This window comes from Scyliorhinus canicula, chromosome 1 (assembly GCF_902713615.1).
Source record: "Scyliorhinus canicula chromosome 1, sScyCan1.1, whole genome shotgun sequence".
NCBI classification, from domain to species: domain Eukaryota; kingdom Metazoa; phylum Chordata; class Chondrichthyes; order Carcharhiniformes; family Scyliorhinidae; genus Scyliorhinus; species Scyliorhinus canicula.
Genome location: NC_052146.1, coordinates 206,642,407 through 206,660,505, shown reverse-complemented (window position 1 = coordinate 206,660,505; position 18,099 = coordinate 206,642,407). Strand labels below are relative to the sequence as shown.

At 47.4% G+C, this 18,099-nt stretch overlaps 1 protein-coding gene across 17 annotated transcripts in view; it reads left to right on the top strand.

Moving 5' to 3' along the window:
- The window catches only part of pak5 (p21 protein (Cdc42/Rac)-activated kinase 5), a 368,873-nt gene that overhangs the window by 273,758 nt on the left and 77,016 nt on the right, over positions 1-18,099 (top strand). Inside the window, exon 1 of one of the 17 annotated variants that reach the window (XM_038806593.1) lies at positions 16,029-16,097. The exons of the other annotated variants lie outside the window; for them this stretch is intronic. Within the exon in view, the coding sequence (XP_038662521.1) occupies positions 16,044-16,097 (54 nt within the window). The 5' untranslated portion in view covers positions 16,029-16,043. Of the gene's footprint in view, positions 1-16,028; positions 16,098-18,099 lie in introns of those variants that run through there. 17 annotated transcript variants of the gene reach the window in all.

The window sequence follows — 18,099 nt, the reverse complement described above, 5'->3', positions numbered from 1 at the left end:
TACTTGTGACAATAAGTGATTTGGACTAGGTAAAGTCACATCCTTTGAAATTGTGCTTGTTTAGTATTTTGTGTGAAGAACATAGAACATAGAACATTACAGCGCAGTACGGGCCCTTCGGCCCTCGATGTTGCGCCGACCTGTGAAACCATCTGAAGCCTATCTGACCTACACTATTCCATTTTCATCCATATGTCTATCCAGTGACCACTTAAATGCCCTTAAAGTTGGCGAGTCTACTACTGTTGCAGGCAGGGCGTTCCACACCCCTACTACTCTCTGAGTAAAGAAACTGCCTCTGACATCTGTCCTATATCTATCGCCCCTCAATTTAAAGCTATGTCCCCTCGTGTTGGTCATCACCATCCGAGGAAAAAGACTCTCACTGTCCACCCTATCTAACCCTCTGACTATCTTATATGTCTCTATTAAGTCACCTCTCAGCCTTCTCCTCTCTAACGAAAACAACTTCAAGTCCCTGAGCCTTTCCTCGTAAGACCTTCCCTCCATACCAGGCAACATCCTAGTAAATCTCCTCTGAACCTTTTCCAAAGCTTCCATCCTTCCTATAATGTGGTGACCAGAACTGCACGCAGTACTCCAGGTGCGGCCGCACCAGAGTTATATACAGCTGCAGCATGACCTTGTGGCTCCGAAACTCAATCCCCCTACTGATAAAGGCTAGCACACCATATGCCTTCTTAACAGCCCTATTAACCTGGGTGGCAACTTTCAGGGATTTATGTACCTGGATGCCGAGATCTCTCTGTTCATCTATACTACCAAGAATCTTGCCATTAGCCCAGTACTCTGCATTCCTGTTACTCCTTCCAAAGTGAACCACCTCACACTTTTCCGCATTAAACTCCATCTGCCACCTCTCAGCCCAGCTCTGCAGCTTATCTATGTCCCTCTGTATCCTATAATATCCTTCAGCACTATCCACAACTCCACCGACCTTCGTGTCATCTGCAAATTTACTAACCCATCCTTCTACACCCTCTTCTAGGTCATTTATAAAAATGACAAACAGCAGTGGCCCCAAAACAGATCCTTGCGGTACACACTAGTAACTGAACTCCAGGATGAACATTTGCCATCAACCACCACCCTCTGTCTTCTTTCAGCTAGCCAATTACTGATCCAAACCGCTAAATCACCTTCAATCCCATACTTCCTTATTTTCTGCAATAGCCTACCGTGGGGAACCTTATCAAACGCCTTACTGAAATCCATATACACCACATCAACCGCTTTACCCTCATCCACCTGTTTGGTCACCTTCTCAAAAAACTCAATAAGGTTTGTGAGGCATGACCTACCCTTCACAAAACCGTGTTGACTATCGCTAATCAACTTGTTCTTTTCAAAATGATTATAAACCCTATCTCTTATAACCTTTTCCAACATTTTACTCACAACCGAAGTAAGGCTCACAGGTCTATAATTACCAGGGTTGTCTCTACTCCCCTTCTTGAACAAGGGGACAACATTTGCTGTCCTCCAGTCTTCCGGCACTATTCCTGTCGACAAAGACGACATAAAGATCAAGGACAACGGCTCTGCAATCTCCTCCCTGGCTTCCCAGAGAATCCTAGGATAAATCCCATCTGGCCCAGGGGACTTATCTATTTTGACATTTTCCAAAATTGCTAACACCTCCTCCTTTTGAACCCCAATTCCATCTAGCCTGGTCGACTGAACCTGAGTATTCTCGACAACATTGTCTTTCTCCAGTGTAAACACTGACGAAAAATATCCATTTAACACTTCCCCTATCTCCTCGGATTCCACACACAACTTTCCACTACTATCCTTGATTGGCCCTAATCTTACTCTAGTCATTCTTTTGTTCTTGATATACCTATAGAAAGCCTTAGGGTTTTCCTTGATCCTATCCGCCAACGACTTTTCGTGTCCTCTCCTCGCTCTTCTTAACTCTCCCTTTAGGTCCTTCCTGGCTAACTTGTAACTCTCAAGTGCCCTAACTGAGCCTTCATGTCTCATCCTAACATAAGCCTTCTTCTTCTTCTTGACAAGTGCTTCAACTTCCTTAGTAAACCACGGTTCCCTTGCTCGACAACTTCCTCCCTGCCTGACAGGTACATACTTATTAAGGACATGCAGTAGCTGTTCCTTGAAAAAGCTCCACATTTCGATTGTACCCATCCCCTGCAGTTTCCTTCCCCATCCTATACATCCTAAATCTTGCCGAATAGCATCATAATTGCCTTTCCCCCAGCTATAATTCTTGCCTTGCGGTATATACCTATCCCTGCCCATTGCTAAAGTAAACATAACCGAGTTGTGATCACTATCCCCAAAGTGCTCACCTACATCTAAATCTAACACCTGGCCGGGTTCATTACCCAGTACCAAATCCAATGGGGCCTCGTCCCTTGTTGGCCTGTCTACATACTGTGTCAGAAAACCCTCCTGCACACACTGTACAAAAACTGACCCATCTATAGTACTCGAACTATAGTATTTCCAGTCAATATTTGGAAAGTTAACGTCCCCCATAACAACTACCCTGTTACTCTCGCTCCTGTCGAGAATCATCTTTGCAATCCTTTCCTCTACATCTCTGGAACTATTCGGAGGTCTATAGACAACTCCCAACAGGGTGACCTCTCCTCTCCTGTTCCTAACCTCGGCCCATACCACCTCAGTAGACGAATCCTCAAACGTCCTTTCTACCGCCGTAATACTTTCCTTGATTAACAATGCCACACCCCCTCCTCTTTTACCATTTTCTCTGTTCTTACAGAAACATCTAAATCCTGGAACCTGCAACAACCATTCCTGTCCCTGCTCTACCCATGTCTCCGAAATCGCCACAACATCGTGATCCCAGGTACCAACCCATGCTGCAAGCTCACCCACCTTATTCCGGATGCTCCTGGCGTTGAAGTAGACACACTTCAAACCAGCGTCTTGCTTGCCGGTGCCCTCTTTTGAACTTTTAACCCTAACCCTGACCTCACTACTCTCAACATCCTGTACACTGGGACTACAATTTAGGTTCCCATCCCCCTGCTGAATTAGTTTAAACCCCCCCGAAGAGCACTAGCAAATCTCCCCCCCAGGATATTGGTACCCCTCTGGTTCAGGTGAAGACCATCCTGTTTGTAGAGGTCCCACCTACCCCAGAATAAGCCCCAATTATCCAGGAAACCAAAACCCTCCCTCCTGCACCATCCCTGTAGCCACGTGTTCAACTCCTCTCGGGAACCGAGTACAAGCGTTTACTCATATACAGTAAAGTGCGTTGGCTGTCTCGAGAAAAGTTCCTCTCTCAAATTTGTGAGCTCTCTAACATGCTAAAGGAGTTTTCGGCTCTGCACAAATTGCCACACAAGGATTTAATATGTGATGATCTTGTGCTCAGCTTGCATATCTTTCAGATATGCTCAGCTAAACGAATGTGCCGAATATTAGAATGCAGGGAAGAAATTAGAACATTCTTCAGATCAAAACTGATCCTTTGGTAGGAAAAAGTGGTAATTGAGATGTCCAACCAGCAAATCCTGTTGGCAAATACAATATTCAACCCCATCTCCACACATCTTATAACACTCGCGAGAAGATTGAATGCTACCTCCCCTCCATTAGTATGGAAGTCTTTGGCTGGGTAAGAGATCCATTTAGTTAATTTTCTTTTGAATCATCAAATAAGTTGTCATTAAAAGAACAAGTGGAATTTGCAGAATTCAGGGTCGATTGTACACTGAAACGGAAGTTTGCAGAGATGCCTCTGGACACATTCTAGTCGCTTGTAGGACAAAAATATTGCATCTATTTCAGCTAACGCTATTGCCGTATTCTTATCGTTTCCCACAACCTATCTGTGCAAGTAGTTGTTCTCGGCACTAGCTTATGTAAAAAAACAAAAGGAGAGTGTGCCTGTCAGTGGAGCAAGGTCTGCAAGTTGTCCTGTCATTAATTCCTTCCCAGATCAAGAGTCTTTGTTCACAGAGGCAGTCGCGGTGTCACACTAAGATCCTGCTCACAGTATTTCCTTCATTTATGAACTTTCACATTGATGAATGCAGACTTAAAAAAACTGAGAACAGCTGAAATGTTTTTTTATTTTAGAATACTCAATTCATTTTTTCCAATTAAGAGGCAATTTAGCGTGGCCAATCCACCTAGCTTGCATTTTTGGGTTGTGGGGACGAAACCCACGCAAACACGGGGAGAATGTGCAAACTCCACACGAACAGTGACCCAGAGCCGGGATCGAACCTGGGACCTCGGCGCCGTGAGGCCGCAGTGCTAACCCACTGGCCACCGCGCTGCCCTAACGGTTGAAATCTTTAATGGGAAATTTAATTTGTGTACATTTTCAGTAAAACTAATATCGTATTTGACATGAAACTGTTGATAACGCTTTCATTGCAAACTTCTTAAACTGAAGAAAACTATATCAGACGGTGGCTTGATGTGTTTTTTGGGGATTTTTGAGCTAAAGGTCGCGATTCAACGGGCACATTGAGCGGGGTGTTTCTCGGCGCCAAAAGACTCTGCTATTCCGAGGCACTTTGCCGTTTTTTTGGCTTCAATGGGAAATGCCCTGTTGAGGCCGCACTTGCATCATAGCTTGCCAGTGCAGGTAAAGTAATCACGGATCGGAGCACCATTTTTAAAGGCCGCCCCGATCTTTCGACTCCCTTCAGTTACGCCACCGCACCCTCCAGTCCCTCCCACTGTACCCAACTCACCTCTTACAGGGTCCTCGTTTTTCCCCTCACCTCATCTCTCATGGGAAAAGTATCCCTGGCACGGGGAGCCTGGCACCCCTGGCTGTGCCCTGCCAGCCTGGCAATCCCCAGGTGTGGGGGCCAGTGGGAGTGCCAGGGTACCATCCTGTCCGGAAGCCGACCACCCTGGGGTCTCTAATAGCATGGGAGAATGTGCAGTTACGCCTGGTCCATGTTTGTGTGAGCCGAATGGCTCACTTATATGCTAATCTGGATCTCGCCCAGTGATGGCGAGATTCGGATAGTGACATCTCGCGAGACGTTTCAAGCATCACAAATATCGCAAGAGGCCTCTTGCGAGATTCAACGGCCTTGTTGCGTCACCAAGTCAGGCTCAACAAGGCCGGTAAATTGTGCCCAATAGGTTTTTGATAGAGGGCAGTTCAGTTGGAGAAAATAGGAAGTGTGCTTCAAAATAATTTATAGTATAAAAGTGTCCCATAACGCATAAAAGTTTGGGAACCACTGGACCACAGTTCAATGTTTGAAATGCGGCAGCTAATATATGTTTGGGAAATCTCCCACAAACAACAATGGCCAGGCGATCTATTTTTTTTGATGTTGATTGAGGGATAAATATTGGCCAGGGCACGGGGATAACTCTCCTTTTCTTCGAAATAGTGCCGGAGATCTTTTACATCTACCCGAACAGGCATGTGGGGCCTCAGTTCAACATGTCATCCTGAAGATGGCATCTCTGAGAGTGCAATGCTTCCTTGGTACTGCACTGGAGTGTCAGCTTTGATTTTTGTGCTCAAGCCCTGGAGTCGGACTTGTACCAGGAACCTTGTGCTTCAAAGGTATGTGTGCCACCAATTGTGCCAAGGCTGATACCTATGCTGCAAAAAGTCCTGCTTCATGTATGTGCTGCTAGAAACCCGGTTTGAGTGGCGGCAGATGATGATTTAAATGACCAGCTGCATCCGTAAGCTATGTATGCACGAGACATGAACCACCCCCATTCCCATCACATGAAAATGGAAGTGCCATGTTTTTTGCCATGACGGTGAGGCTCCATCATGGTGAAAACCTGGACCTTACCAGTAAACGTACAACTGAAGTCCAAAAGCAATACTGATGATGAAACATGCATTGATGAAGTAAAGTGTACCGTAGCTGAATAGATTGTTTCTCGTGCCTTGTGGGATAGTACACGTTACTTTTAAAGATCAGGTGATTACTTTGATCCATGACAGCTGTGCACAATACTTAAAACCTTCAGCCAGGGTATGTTTAATTACTGTCGAGGATTCTGCAAAGATAGTGGACCTTAAATGATAGCTACAGCTGATTTATTTTTGTACTCCAGATTGTTTAACTATGCATTAAAGATTTTACTCTAACAGTCTCTGCATTTATGTTGTAGTATTCTGCCCATTTTTAATATCTGCCTTGAGTCTGAAATCAATCTTTTTAATCATAAATTTAGAGTACCCAATTAATTTTTTTCGAATTAAGGGCAATTTAGCGTGGCCAGTCCACATAGCCTACACATCTTTGGGTTGTGGGGGCAAAACCCACGCAAACACGGGCAGAATATGCAAACTCCACATGGACAGTGACCCGGAGCCGGGATCGAACCTGGGACCTCAAAAATGTGCACGGCTAACCCACTGCGCCACCCTGCTGCCCTTGTAATCAATATTAACAGTCTGCACTTTCACTGAAATAAGCTCTGTGTTTCTATTACCACTTGAACTAAAACGTCAGCCGCATGGTTTATTCATATGTAAATTTGAAAAGTATTGTTACAAAGAGTGTAAACTGTTAATTGCTGCAACTATTTAAGAACTTTTACAAATTAATGAATTTATTCCTTTTGAACTTGCATTGAGCAATTAAACAAGTTGACAATCTTTACAATAAAGGAAAACACTGCAAATGCTGGAAATCTGAAATAAAAACAGAAAATGCTGGGAAAACTAGGCAGGAATTGAGAAGCTAGAATTCTGAAAAAGAGTCATACTGGACTCGCAACATTAACTCTGTTTCTCTCTCTACGGGTGGTGCCAGACCTCCTGAGTTTTATCAGCATTTTCTGTTTTTATATCAACGTACACCATGCTATTCTACGTTTGGGGTTTGGATTGCTTACCATTTTGTTTTTTTCCTATGTAGGAAGTATACCAACCAATATATAATGGTTAAAATATAGTGAATACGGGGGGGCGATTCTCCGAGCACCGCGCCGGGCCGGAGAATCGGCTCAACCGCACCACGACAGCCCGTCGCCGGCACGTGATTCTCCGAAGTGCAGAGAATCAGCGCCATATGCGCTGGCGTGTTTGACACGGCGCGGGCCGCTGGAAGCGGCGGGGCTGTCGAGCAGCCACGCGGATAGAACCGAGTCCCACGGCGCCGTTCACCCCTGGTTGCTGCCGGCGGGAACTCTACGCGGTGGGGCGGGGAAAAGCGATCCTTCACCGGGGGGGGGGGGGGGGGGGGGGGGAGGACCTCCAATGGGGTCTGACCTGCGATCGGGGCCCACTGATCAGCGGGCCGGCCTCTCCCACCCCTCCCCTGGGCCAACTTTCTTGCGCAGATGGCCCCTGAACACCGATGCCATGTTGAGACGGGGCCGGCGCGCTGAAGTCCCCCGTGCATGCGCAGGTTGACACGGCCCAATTGCTCATGCCCATTTGGCGCCGGGAAAGGAGGCTGGAGTGGCGTGAACCGCTCCAGCGCCATGCTGGCCCCTTCGGTCGTCCCAGTGCCCGTTTCGCGCCGTCGTGAAACGCAACAGCGTTCACGACGGCGCGAACACTTGGGCTCCATTTTGGAGAATCGCCCCCAGGGTTTATTATTCTTTTCAAATTGTGATTGATTGGTGGTAAACTTTTGTGTGAACTGTGTGGTTTCTTTTTAATTTGACAAAAAACACATACAATGCACTTGGAGATGGATTGTCATGGATTCCCTGTCGACATTTTGATCTTATGGCGATCAAACCTTTATTTTTTTTCCTTCCATTTGATACCTGGTGCTCTTTGATAAGGTTGAAGGTTTATCTATGGAAATAAATGTCAGTTATGAGTTACGTTACTGACCTAGATTTCAGAGGCCTGGACTAACGATCCAGAGACATGGGTTCAAATCCTACCATGGCAACTGGAGGAATTTAAATTCAGCTAATGAAATAAAACTGGAATTAAAAAGCTACGATCAGTAATGTGACCGTGAAATTATTAGATCTGGTTCCCTAGTGTCCTTTCAGGGAACAAGAAATCTGGGGCGGGATTCTCCCAGCTCTGGGCCAGGCCAGAGAATCCCTGCGAACGGGCCACGCCGCCCCGAAGCCAGCAAACGATTCTCCGCAGAGTGGAGAATCAGCGCCACTGGCGCTGGTGTGGTTGGCGCGGCGCCAGTCGCGGGCCACTCTACGCGGCGACCACCGATTCTCCAGCCTGGATGGGCCGAGTGGCCGTAAGAAAAGAGCCGAGTCCCGCTGCCGCCGTTCTAACCTGCTCTGAGCCGGCGGGACCTCGGCGTGTAAGGGTCGGTTGGCAGCCTGTGGCGGGGGGAGGGGGTCCGAACCTGGGGGGGGGGCCTTTGATGTGGCCTGGCCCGTGATCGGGGCCCACCAATTGGCGGGCCGGTCTCTGTGGCTGGGAGCCTCCTTTCCTACGCGCCAGCCCCTGTAGTCCTGCGCCATGTTGTGTTGGGGCCGGCGCGTTGAAGGAGGCCACTGCGCATGGGCGCATTGGCGCCGGCACCTTTGCGCATGTTCCTGGATCCGCGACGCACAGTGAACCGCTCCAGCACCGTGTTGGACCACTGTAGGGGCCAGAATTAGTCCTGGGAGCGGCCCGTTCACGCTGTTGTAAAACACCCCTGGTACCCTTGCCTGGTCTGACTGACATGCGACTCCAGACTCGAGTGATGCAGTTGTCCCTGAGCTACTTCTGAAATGGCCAAGCAAACTGTTCCAGTTGTTTTCAAGAAGGTGGTTTAACATCTCTTTTTCACGGGCAGTCAGGGATGGGTAATAAAATGTTGGCCTAGTTAGCCAAATCCACAATCTGTGAATGAATACATAAATACATATATATGCTGGCAGTTACATATAGAATGAAGTGTTGATGTCCCTTATGAAGAGAACCTTCAATACATTTTGTAAATCAGGGCATAGAATTGTAAATCAGTGTACACAGTTTTTTTAAATTTAAATTTAAAAAAAATCTCAAATGTTAAACAGTTTGAAAAACGGTAACTGTCAATGATGAGGAATAGCTAATTTGACATCTCCATTGCTCTTTCAACCCATGTACAGAACTAACAGGCATCATTGTCTCACCTATCCGTCTTAATGTGCCCATCTCCCTCTGCGTTGATTGGGAATCAGAAAGTTGCCTTCATGAATGTATTGAATAAGACAACAACGACAGCTCTTTCTGGCAGGTTATTTTATAATTGCAAATGAAGTTGATGCATTTTTATTTATTTTATGCTCTTTGAAAATGTAACTTATACCTCAAATTATGGAATGGAAAAGTACTTTAACCTTTCCAATACTTAATGAACTTTAAAACATTTTCTGCATTTGTCGTAATCCCATTAAATCAAGTCTTGAATTACAGCATTGTACTAGATCAAATAGATTCCATTAATTATGTATGTCATGGTGTATCAGCGCGTCAGTTCAGTTGTAGCTCTCTCACTTCTCAGCCAGAAGGTTGTAGATTTATGCTCCCATTAAGTCTTAAACATGTAAACCCAGCTGACATTCCAGTGCAGCATGGAGATGGTGACTTTCACTTGACACATAAAAACTTAAGTTCACTGCTTAGTTGAATGTAAAATGTCCAGTGGCACTGGTATAAGAGGAGCATGATGACACTTAATGTGCATCCAATCTGGTCATCATGTCTGACGTGGCACATCAAGTATTAATATGTATCTTAGATATTAATTCACTTGCAAAATTGGAATGCAATTGGCAAATTAACTTCAATATAGGTAAATATAAGGTAGTGCAATGTGCTCGGATTTTTTTTTTTAATCATTGGAAAAATAAGTGTTGATGGGGGATGAAGGATGTGGGAATACAGATACACAACACAGATGCAGATTAATAAAATAATTAACAATAAGGCAAATGAAGCACCTGCGTTCATTCGTCTTGAGGGATAGAATTGAAAATCAGCAAAATGATCTCAAATTGTGCAGAACCTTGATTAAACCACACATGAAGAACTTTGAAAAGTTCTGCGGCGCGATCAAATGGACACACTGCACTTGAAAACAGTGTGCTGCAGTGCAACATGGCCCACAGAAACCGGGATCACTTTTTGGCAAATCTGCAAGTTAAAGCAAGACAGCTAGTCTCACTTTAATGTGCAGTTTCCTGAGGTACCGAAGCATTCCATCCCCTTCACCTCGGAGGGTTCAGCCGAGCACCATTCAACACTGGTCTCTACAAACGGGGATCGGAGACCCCAGGTGCATGTCCTTTGAGCAGGGTGGTATCCTGGCATTGCTGGTGCCACCCAGGCACCCTTGCACTGCCAGCCTGCACCCTGACACTGCCACCTAGGTGCCAGCGTGGTGGTGCCAGCTTGGCACTGCCAGGTGCCCAGGAGTCACTGCCGGGGTTCCAGGTTGGCACTGTCAAGCTGGCATATTTTGCACGGTGGCCGTTGGATCGGGGTGCCCTGTGCGGTTGTTGTGGGGCTGGGGACCCTCTCATAGTGCGTTGGGGCTTGGCGGGTGGGGGGGGGGGGGGGGGGGGGCTTCAGGGATCGCTTTGGAGCTCCAGAAATCGGGACGCCATTTAAAAATAGCTTCCCGATCTCTCGCTACACTAAGGAGTTCTGGGAAGCGAAGCTCCTCCGTGCACAAAACGGGGCTATGTGCGGCTGCATGTTCCCCATTGAGGTCCCCAATCTAACCCAGGATTTAAAAGGATATAGAAGCATTGGAGAAGTTACAAAGAAGATTTAGTAGAATTATACCAAAACTGAGAGGTTCTCGATCAGCAAAGATTGAATAGGTTGGCCGCCTTCTCTGGGGAAAAAAAAGACCTGATAGATGTCTTCAAGAAAATATTTAGACTTGAAGATAGACATGACCAGGGATCATAAATATAAGATAGTTACTTTTTTTCAAATAATCTTTATTATCACAAGTAGGCTTACATTAACACTGCAATTAAGGTACTGTGAAAAGCCCCTAGTTGCCGCACTCGGTCGCCTATTCGGGTATACTGAGGGAGAATTCAGATTGTCCAAATCATCTAACAGCACGTCTTTCAGGACATGTGGGAGGAAACAAGAACACCCGGAGGAAACTCACGCAGACACGGGGAGAACAAGCAGACTCCACACAGACAGTGACCCAAGCTGGGAATCGAACCTGGGACCCTGAAGCTGGGAAGCAACAGTGCTACACACTGTGCTACCATGCTGTCCATACTTTAAATGCAATAGTGAGTACAGGGGAAAAGTCTTTATCCAAAGTGTGGTTAGAGTGTAATGTGTTTAGAATCTAGAAATGGAATGTAACTTCTATATTTTTCTTTAAGTATGAAGTATTTTCTTGGACTCTAAGGTTAGGATCTTCCAGCCAACCTGTCAGTATTGACAATTCAGAGCAGCTGGGTGTACCTCTGAAACTAGAAAGGCTCTGATTGGCCCTCCAGCCTCAAAAGCCCACTTTCCTACCTTAATTGGACAGGAAGCTTAACACAATTGAGGGGGCACCCCAGCCAAAATTCCAATGAGTGGGAGTTTCCCCCTGTGATAGGTTCACGTTCCGGAAATAGTCCTCATCCTGTTTCTCAAAGCGAAAATTCAGCCCAGTGCGTATCTGATCACTACCATTGTGCAATTTCACCCTGTTATCTCCTCATTCCCTTTCTTCTTCTTCTTGTTAATTTCCAGTCTTTTTAATCCACGTCCCCTTTGTCATCTAACCGCTCAGTATCCCCTCCTGGCTGCTTTGCTAATTGGCTGTAATGATTTCCTTTCCTCAAACACCATCCCTCATTCTTTTTAACACATTCTCTTCAAAAAGGACATGCCCTCAACCTTTCTTCACTCCCTCCACCACGGACTCACAGTAGTAGCAGTATGTACCATTTACAAGATGCACTGCAGCAACTCAACAAGGCTCCTTCGACAACACCTTTCAAACCTTTTAACTATAGCCTTTTATATGCCTTCTGTACCTTCAATACCCTCATTGATGGCAGAGAGTACAACCACCATGGCCTCATTCTCTGGAAATGTTTTCTCTCATAGGGTTGTGAATCTCTGGAACTCTCTTCCTCAAAGGCAATGGAAGCAGAATCTTTGAATATTTGTACGGCTGAGCTCAATACATCCTTGATTAACAAGGGGTGAAAGGTTTTCAGGGGTCGGCATAAATGTGGCATTCAAGTTACAATTATCAGCCATGATCGTATGCAGGAGCAGAGCAGGCTGAGAGGCCTACTCTTGCTCCGGATTTGCATGTTCGTAGGGAACATTTTTTCTTTTTTCTCTGCTTTCCTATTCTGCCTCTCCCCTTTTCCTTTTCACTTTCTATGTCTTCTATCTGTCCTGCCCAGAAAGCATGTCACATTCCTAATTTTTAAACATTAACTATAATCAGTGTGGAATCTTCTGAAACTGACTTTTCTTTAAAAAGGGACAAGAAAATGCTGCTAAAGATGGCCACAAAGACTCCCCTGACTTGTTATGTAAATTCAAACTGCCGCACTGTCTTGAACGGACAAACAGACGCGTTCCAAGCTAAGAAGGTGTCATTAACGATCTCCTCAGACCATCCACAAGAGATGTTCGGAGCTGAATGGGTCTTTTAAGAAACAAAAAAGGTATTTGTCCCAAACGCCCGGGGTGAATGTCCGCACAAAAATACCCAAGTCAAGGCTATTGAACGAGGCCCAACACCATATTCAGAAAGGGGAACTGAAAAACCACATGCTAAGGCTGCCTTGTTGACCTTCATGTTGAATTTTTAAGGGCTGTCTGCAAGAGGCACAACAGCGTGGCAAGGTTCGCGCCGCGCCGATTCTCCAACCCGCCGGGAGTCGGAGAATTTCGCCTCCTGTTTGTCATCAAGTCTACACCGTGTGTAGATGAACCAATGACATGAAATCCAAATTATTCTTCTGTCCATAACTTGTGAAAGAGCACTATTCTCTTTAACTATAATCACTTCCTCTTTCCGGTTCATGCTCACTCCCATTCTTTCCACACTTCTTTCATGTCTGCTTCTCTCCCCGTTCATTTCCTTTCTCTCTCATTTTTCACTCACCTTTCTTCTTAATAGCCGATTCACTCTGTTCTACTTTCTATTTACTGTCTCCTTTAAAAGCTTTCTCAAAACCCATATGTTTATTCAGACTTTCGACCATTTTCTTAATGGTTCCCTTCATGGCATCTGTTTCCTTTTCTGTTTGCATTTATTAGGCAGAAACTTACCATATTTTTCCAAACTTTCAGGATCAGACTGAAAGCTAGTGTGTAGCTCTCTAGGAGCTGGATTCTCCCATCCCGTGGCAGAGTGTCCACGCTGTCTTAAGCGCCGTCGCGTTTTACGACGGCGTGAACGGGCCGCTCCAACAACTAATTCTGGCCAGTGCAGGGGACAGCACGGCGCTGGAGCAATTCGCGCGGATCCCAGCGCGAACTGTACGCCGCAGGATCCGTGCATGTGCAGTTGCGCCGGCGCCAATGAGGACATGCGCAGTAGCACCGGCGTCACCGTGCGTATACGCAGTGGCCTCCTTCAATGCGCCGGCCCCGACGCAACATGGTGCAGGACTACAGGGGCCGGCGCGTAGGAAAGGATGCCCCCAGCCACAGAGGCCGGCCAGCCGATCGGTGGGCCCCTATCACGGGCCAGGCTACATCGGAGGCCCCTCCCGAGGTCGGACACCCCCCTCCCCCCCCCCCGTCCCCCAAAGACCGGCACCCAACCCTTACAAGCCGAGGTCCCGCCAGCCCAGGGCAGGTTAGAACAGCGCCGGCGGGACACGGCTCTTCTTACGGCCGGTCGGCCCATACAGGCCAGAGAATCGGCAGGCCAGCTGCATAGAGCGGCCCACGACCGACGGCAGCACCAATGGCGCCGATTCTCCGCTGTGCCAGATTTGGAAAACCTCGCCCCAGGTCTCTGAGTAAAAGAAAATGAGTGGCCGTGATTCACGCCATCAGTCTGGATGAGTGGGGTCTGATAGAGCCAGCAAGGTCGGCCCCGCCGGTATCGGGGCACCCCAATCAAAACTGAAGATCGACTCCAACCCTCCACCACCACCATCACCACCACGGAGGTACTACCAGAATCTTCCAGAATCTCCCCTTCCCCTCACACACACTCCCCTCCCCCTCACACACTCTCCCCTCCCCCTCACACACACTCCCCTCTCCCTCACACACTCCCCTCCCCCTCACACACACACATCCCTCACACACACACACTCCCCTCCCCCTCACACACACTCCCCTCCCCCTCACACACACTCCCCCCCCCCTCACACACACTCCCCTCCCCCTCACACACACTCCCCTCCCCCTCACACACACAATCATTGACATTCCCTCCACCAAGTATCGCCAGCGCTTCCCTCCTGACTGCCTGCTCTCCCCATCCCCCGTAGGCATTTTCTGCCCCACCACACAATGCGAAATTCCCACAAAAAAATGTGGCTCTCCAGAGGGCCTGACCGGCTCTGTGTCCTGGAACTGCCCCTTGGCACAGACATGTGGTGTCAACCTGGCAGTGCCAAGTCACTGCATGGGCATCCCCCCCCCCCCCCCCCCCCACCCCCCCCGGAGTCTATACTGATCTTTGTACACCCAGGGGAATCTCCTCGACTGACTCACGTCTTCAAATAGTTGGTGTAAACCTCACCATGTGACAAATTGAATATTCAGTGAGGGGCTTCATGTGGTGGAATGGGGGGGCGGTTCGGTAATCACATTGAAATGTATTCAAAAATATTTAAATTAGATTGTCGCCCTTTATGGGCATGAAACTCGTGACGTCACTGGTGAGCTGCGTGGAAAATCGGGAATTCTCCCCTAACTGGCGGCGCGGGCATCAACCACTCCGCCGTCGGGCCCCCCGGAAGGTGCGGAATCCTCCGAAGGGCTTGGCGCCGTGCCAACCGGCGCTGAAGGGCCTCCGCTGGCTGGCACGAGTTGGCGCATGCGTGGGAGCGCCAGTGTGTGCTGGCATCATCCCACCGCATGCGCAGGTGCGTCTTTCTCACACCGGCCATGGCGGACCATTACACCGGCCGGCACCGAGGGAAAGAGTGCCCCCCCGGCACAGGCCAGCCTGCAGATCGCGGGCCAGGCCACCATGCCCCCCCCCCCCCCCCCCCCGGGGGGGCCCGATTCTCCCCGTACCCCCCTCCCAAGGATTCCGTAGGCCGCTCGCAGAGCCAGTTTCCGCCGGTAAGAACCTGGTGTATTTCACACCGGCGGGACCCGCCGAAAACAGGCGGCTACTCGGCCCATCGTTGGCTGGAGAATCGCCGGGGGGTGCACTGCCAACGTCCCCGACCGGCGTGGCGCGATTCCCGCCCCTGCCAAAAAATCGACGCTAGAGAATCCAGCAGCCGGCATCGGGGCAGGATTCACACCGCCCCCGGCGATTCTCCGGCCCGGCGGGGGTTCGGAGAATCCCACCCCTGATCTTTCCGCAGAGAATGGTGTTTCCCAATTCTGAGTTTTCTGCCCGCATCTGCGTTCCCGTGCTCAGCTCACGTGGCTCAAAATCGCACCCATTAAGTGCAACTGGAACTTTTCAAACATTAAAGACATTATATAAATGTAAATTATTAAACCGGCCTTCATCCCTCTACCGAACCAACCCAACCACAATGGATAAAATTTTATGTGCTCCTACAAAGGCATGCTTAGGTGTGGGAGGGAGTCCCACTGCCTTCCTGCCTCTGCCCCAATAAGTCTGGAATGGAAGGCTTGTTTTTCAGCCTTCCTACCCCAACATGGCAACTAATGCCCATCTGAGGGCCTCATCACCAGCAATAGCTGGGACAGTGGTCATGTTTACTTGTCGGCTACCGGAGGGGTCCCTCGTTCACAGGTACTCAGTGTCACATTTTCAACAACAGAGGCTGCATTTCACAACTAATCTATTGGTTGTAAAGCAAGTTGGACTTTCACAAAGCTGAGCAATGCTATATAAATGCAAGATTTTTCTCAAATCACAAAACTGTTCAATTTCAAATAGAAGTAAGAAACATTTAACATTTCTCCTAACCATGATTTTCATCTTGACAGATCTGTATTAGGTGCCTGCTTGGAGATAATGGGGCCTGATGATTCTCTCATCAGTTACGTTTCTAATGCAGGTGATGGCTGGGTGAGTAGGGTTTGAAGAATTTGACAAGCGGGTCTAAGTTGATAGGGCTGATCTCGACCATGCTTGCCAGGACAGCTAATCTTCACCTGACGGCTGGGATAGGTGTTCTGGAGAGCAGCGTTTAGGTCTGCTCCTCCCTGGTTTTTCCAAGCAGTTTTGCCTTAACTTAGCCCAGAGGAGTTGCACATTTTCCCCACGGCCCTCATTAAGGCTGCGGAAATGATTCAAACGCGCTTAAATTACATTGACATGCTGCTCCCCAGATTGTTTTATCTGAAATATGTTGTGTCTATTTATTTTTAATTTATTCTTCAATGTGGGGTTGCCAGCAAACCCGGCATTTGTTGCCCTTGAACTAAGTGGCTTTTGAGGCCATTTCAATTAAGAGATAACATGGGTCTGGAGTCACATGAGATCCAGACCAGGTGAGAACAGAAGATATCCTTTACTAAACGACGTTAGTGAACCAGATGGATTTTTACAACGATATATGATGGTTTCATGATCACCTTCCAATTCCAAGATTCTTTTCTTCCCAGAACATTCGCTTGGGCCTCTGGATTAAGTCCCACATGCCACCATCTCCCCCTAAAAAGTAGAGTACTGAAGTGAATTAGCAGTCAGCCATTTTGAGATCTTGAAGCTGCTCATTATTATCTTCACAAATTAGTTTTCCTGAGGTGATCAGTGTATAGTATGATTTTGTTTCATTTTCCCAGGCTTCTGGTGCCTTTTTTCAATGTATCTATTTATTTTTGCTTTGTATTTACACGTATGACTTAATTGCTGCCGGTCACCACCACAATTTAGAAGATTGGCATCCCAAAGGTCCTAGGGAAAAATAGTAAATAAGACCATTAGCCCAGAGTGTCGTGCTATTTTAATATGATGCATTCAAGTCACTTCAGCTCTGTAACAGGTCCAGGTAACCTGTCTTGATATTTAATTGGGCATTGATTAAGTAACAAATGAACATTATCTTGGATCCAACCAGCAGTGCTACATTGTAACTCAAGGTCACAACAGAGGTCCAGATTGAAAGGCCTTTCAGCCCATTGGATCTCATTGCACCAAAACCCACCATATTCTCATTACAGTATACCTCAGGAATGACGTGGAGATGCCGGCATTGGTGAGCACAGTAAGATGTCTTACAACACCAGGTTTTGTTTCAAATCACTAGCTTTCGGAGCACTGCTCCTTCCTCAGGTTAATGAAGAGGTAGGTGACAGAAACATACATATATAGACAAAGTCAAAGCTGCAAGACAATACTTTGAATGCAAGCCTTGCAGGTAATTAAGTCTTTATAGATCCAGAGAGAGGGGTAATCCCAGGTTAAAGAGGTGTGAATGGTCTCGAGCCAGGACAGTTGGTAGGATTTTGCAAGTCCAGGCCAGATGGTGGGGGATGATGTAATGCGACATGAATCCAAGGTCCCGGTTGTATATGTTTCTGGAACCTACCTCTTCATTCACCTGAGGAAGGACAGTGCTCCAAAAGCTAGTGATTTGAACCTGTTGGGCTTTAACCTGGTTTGTAAGACTTCTTACTGTGCCTCAGGAATGTCATGGATGAGGATTTCAGCAACAGAAAACCAGAGGCAGAAGCTCATTGGTCAAACCTCCTTTTGTGGTGAACTGTGGCATCCAAGGTTTCAAAACAGTCTGGTTTAGCTTTAAACGGTTGCCAGTGTGATGGTTGGGGCCGGTGGCTTGGGACCATAGTTTCCTGTGAGGATTGAATACAATAACTTCAGTATCTGCTCATCCAATACTGACAGTTTAGAAACGGTTGACGGGTTGAGAGAGGTGCTTCTACCATGTCATGGCTGGCGAGAACATGTCTGAACCTGGTTTCAACTGGGTGGTTTTGAGAACCACTAAAAAGTACTGTCATAACTTGTGATGCCCCTAATGAGGAAAAAATAGTGGAGTAGGAGAACCTGTCTAACACTTTTTCAAACCATTGACACGTACAGATATTATAAACCTTAAATGGCC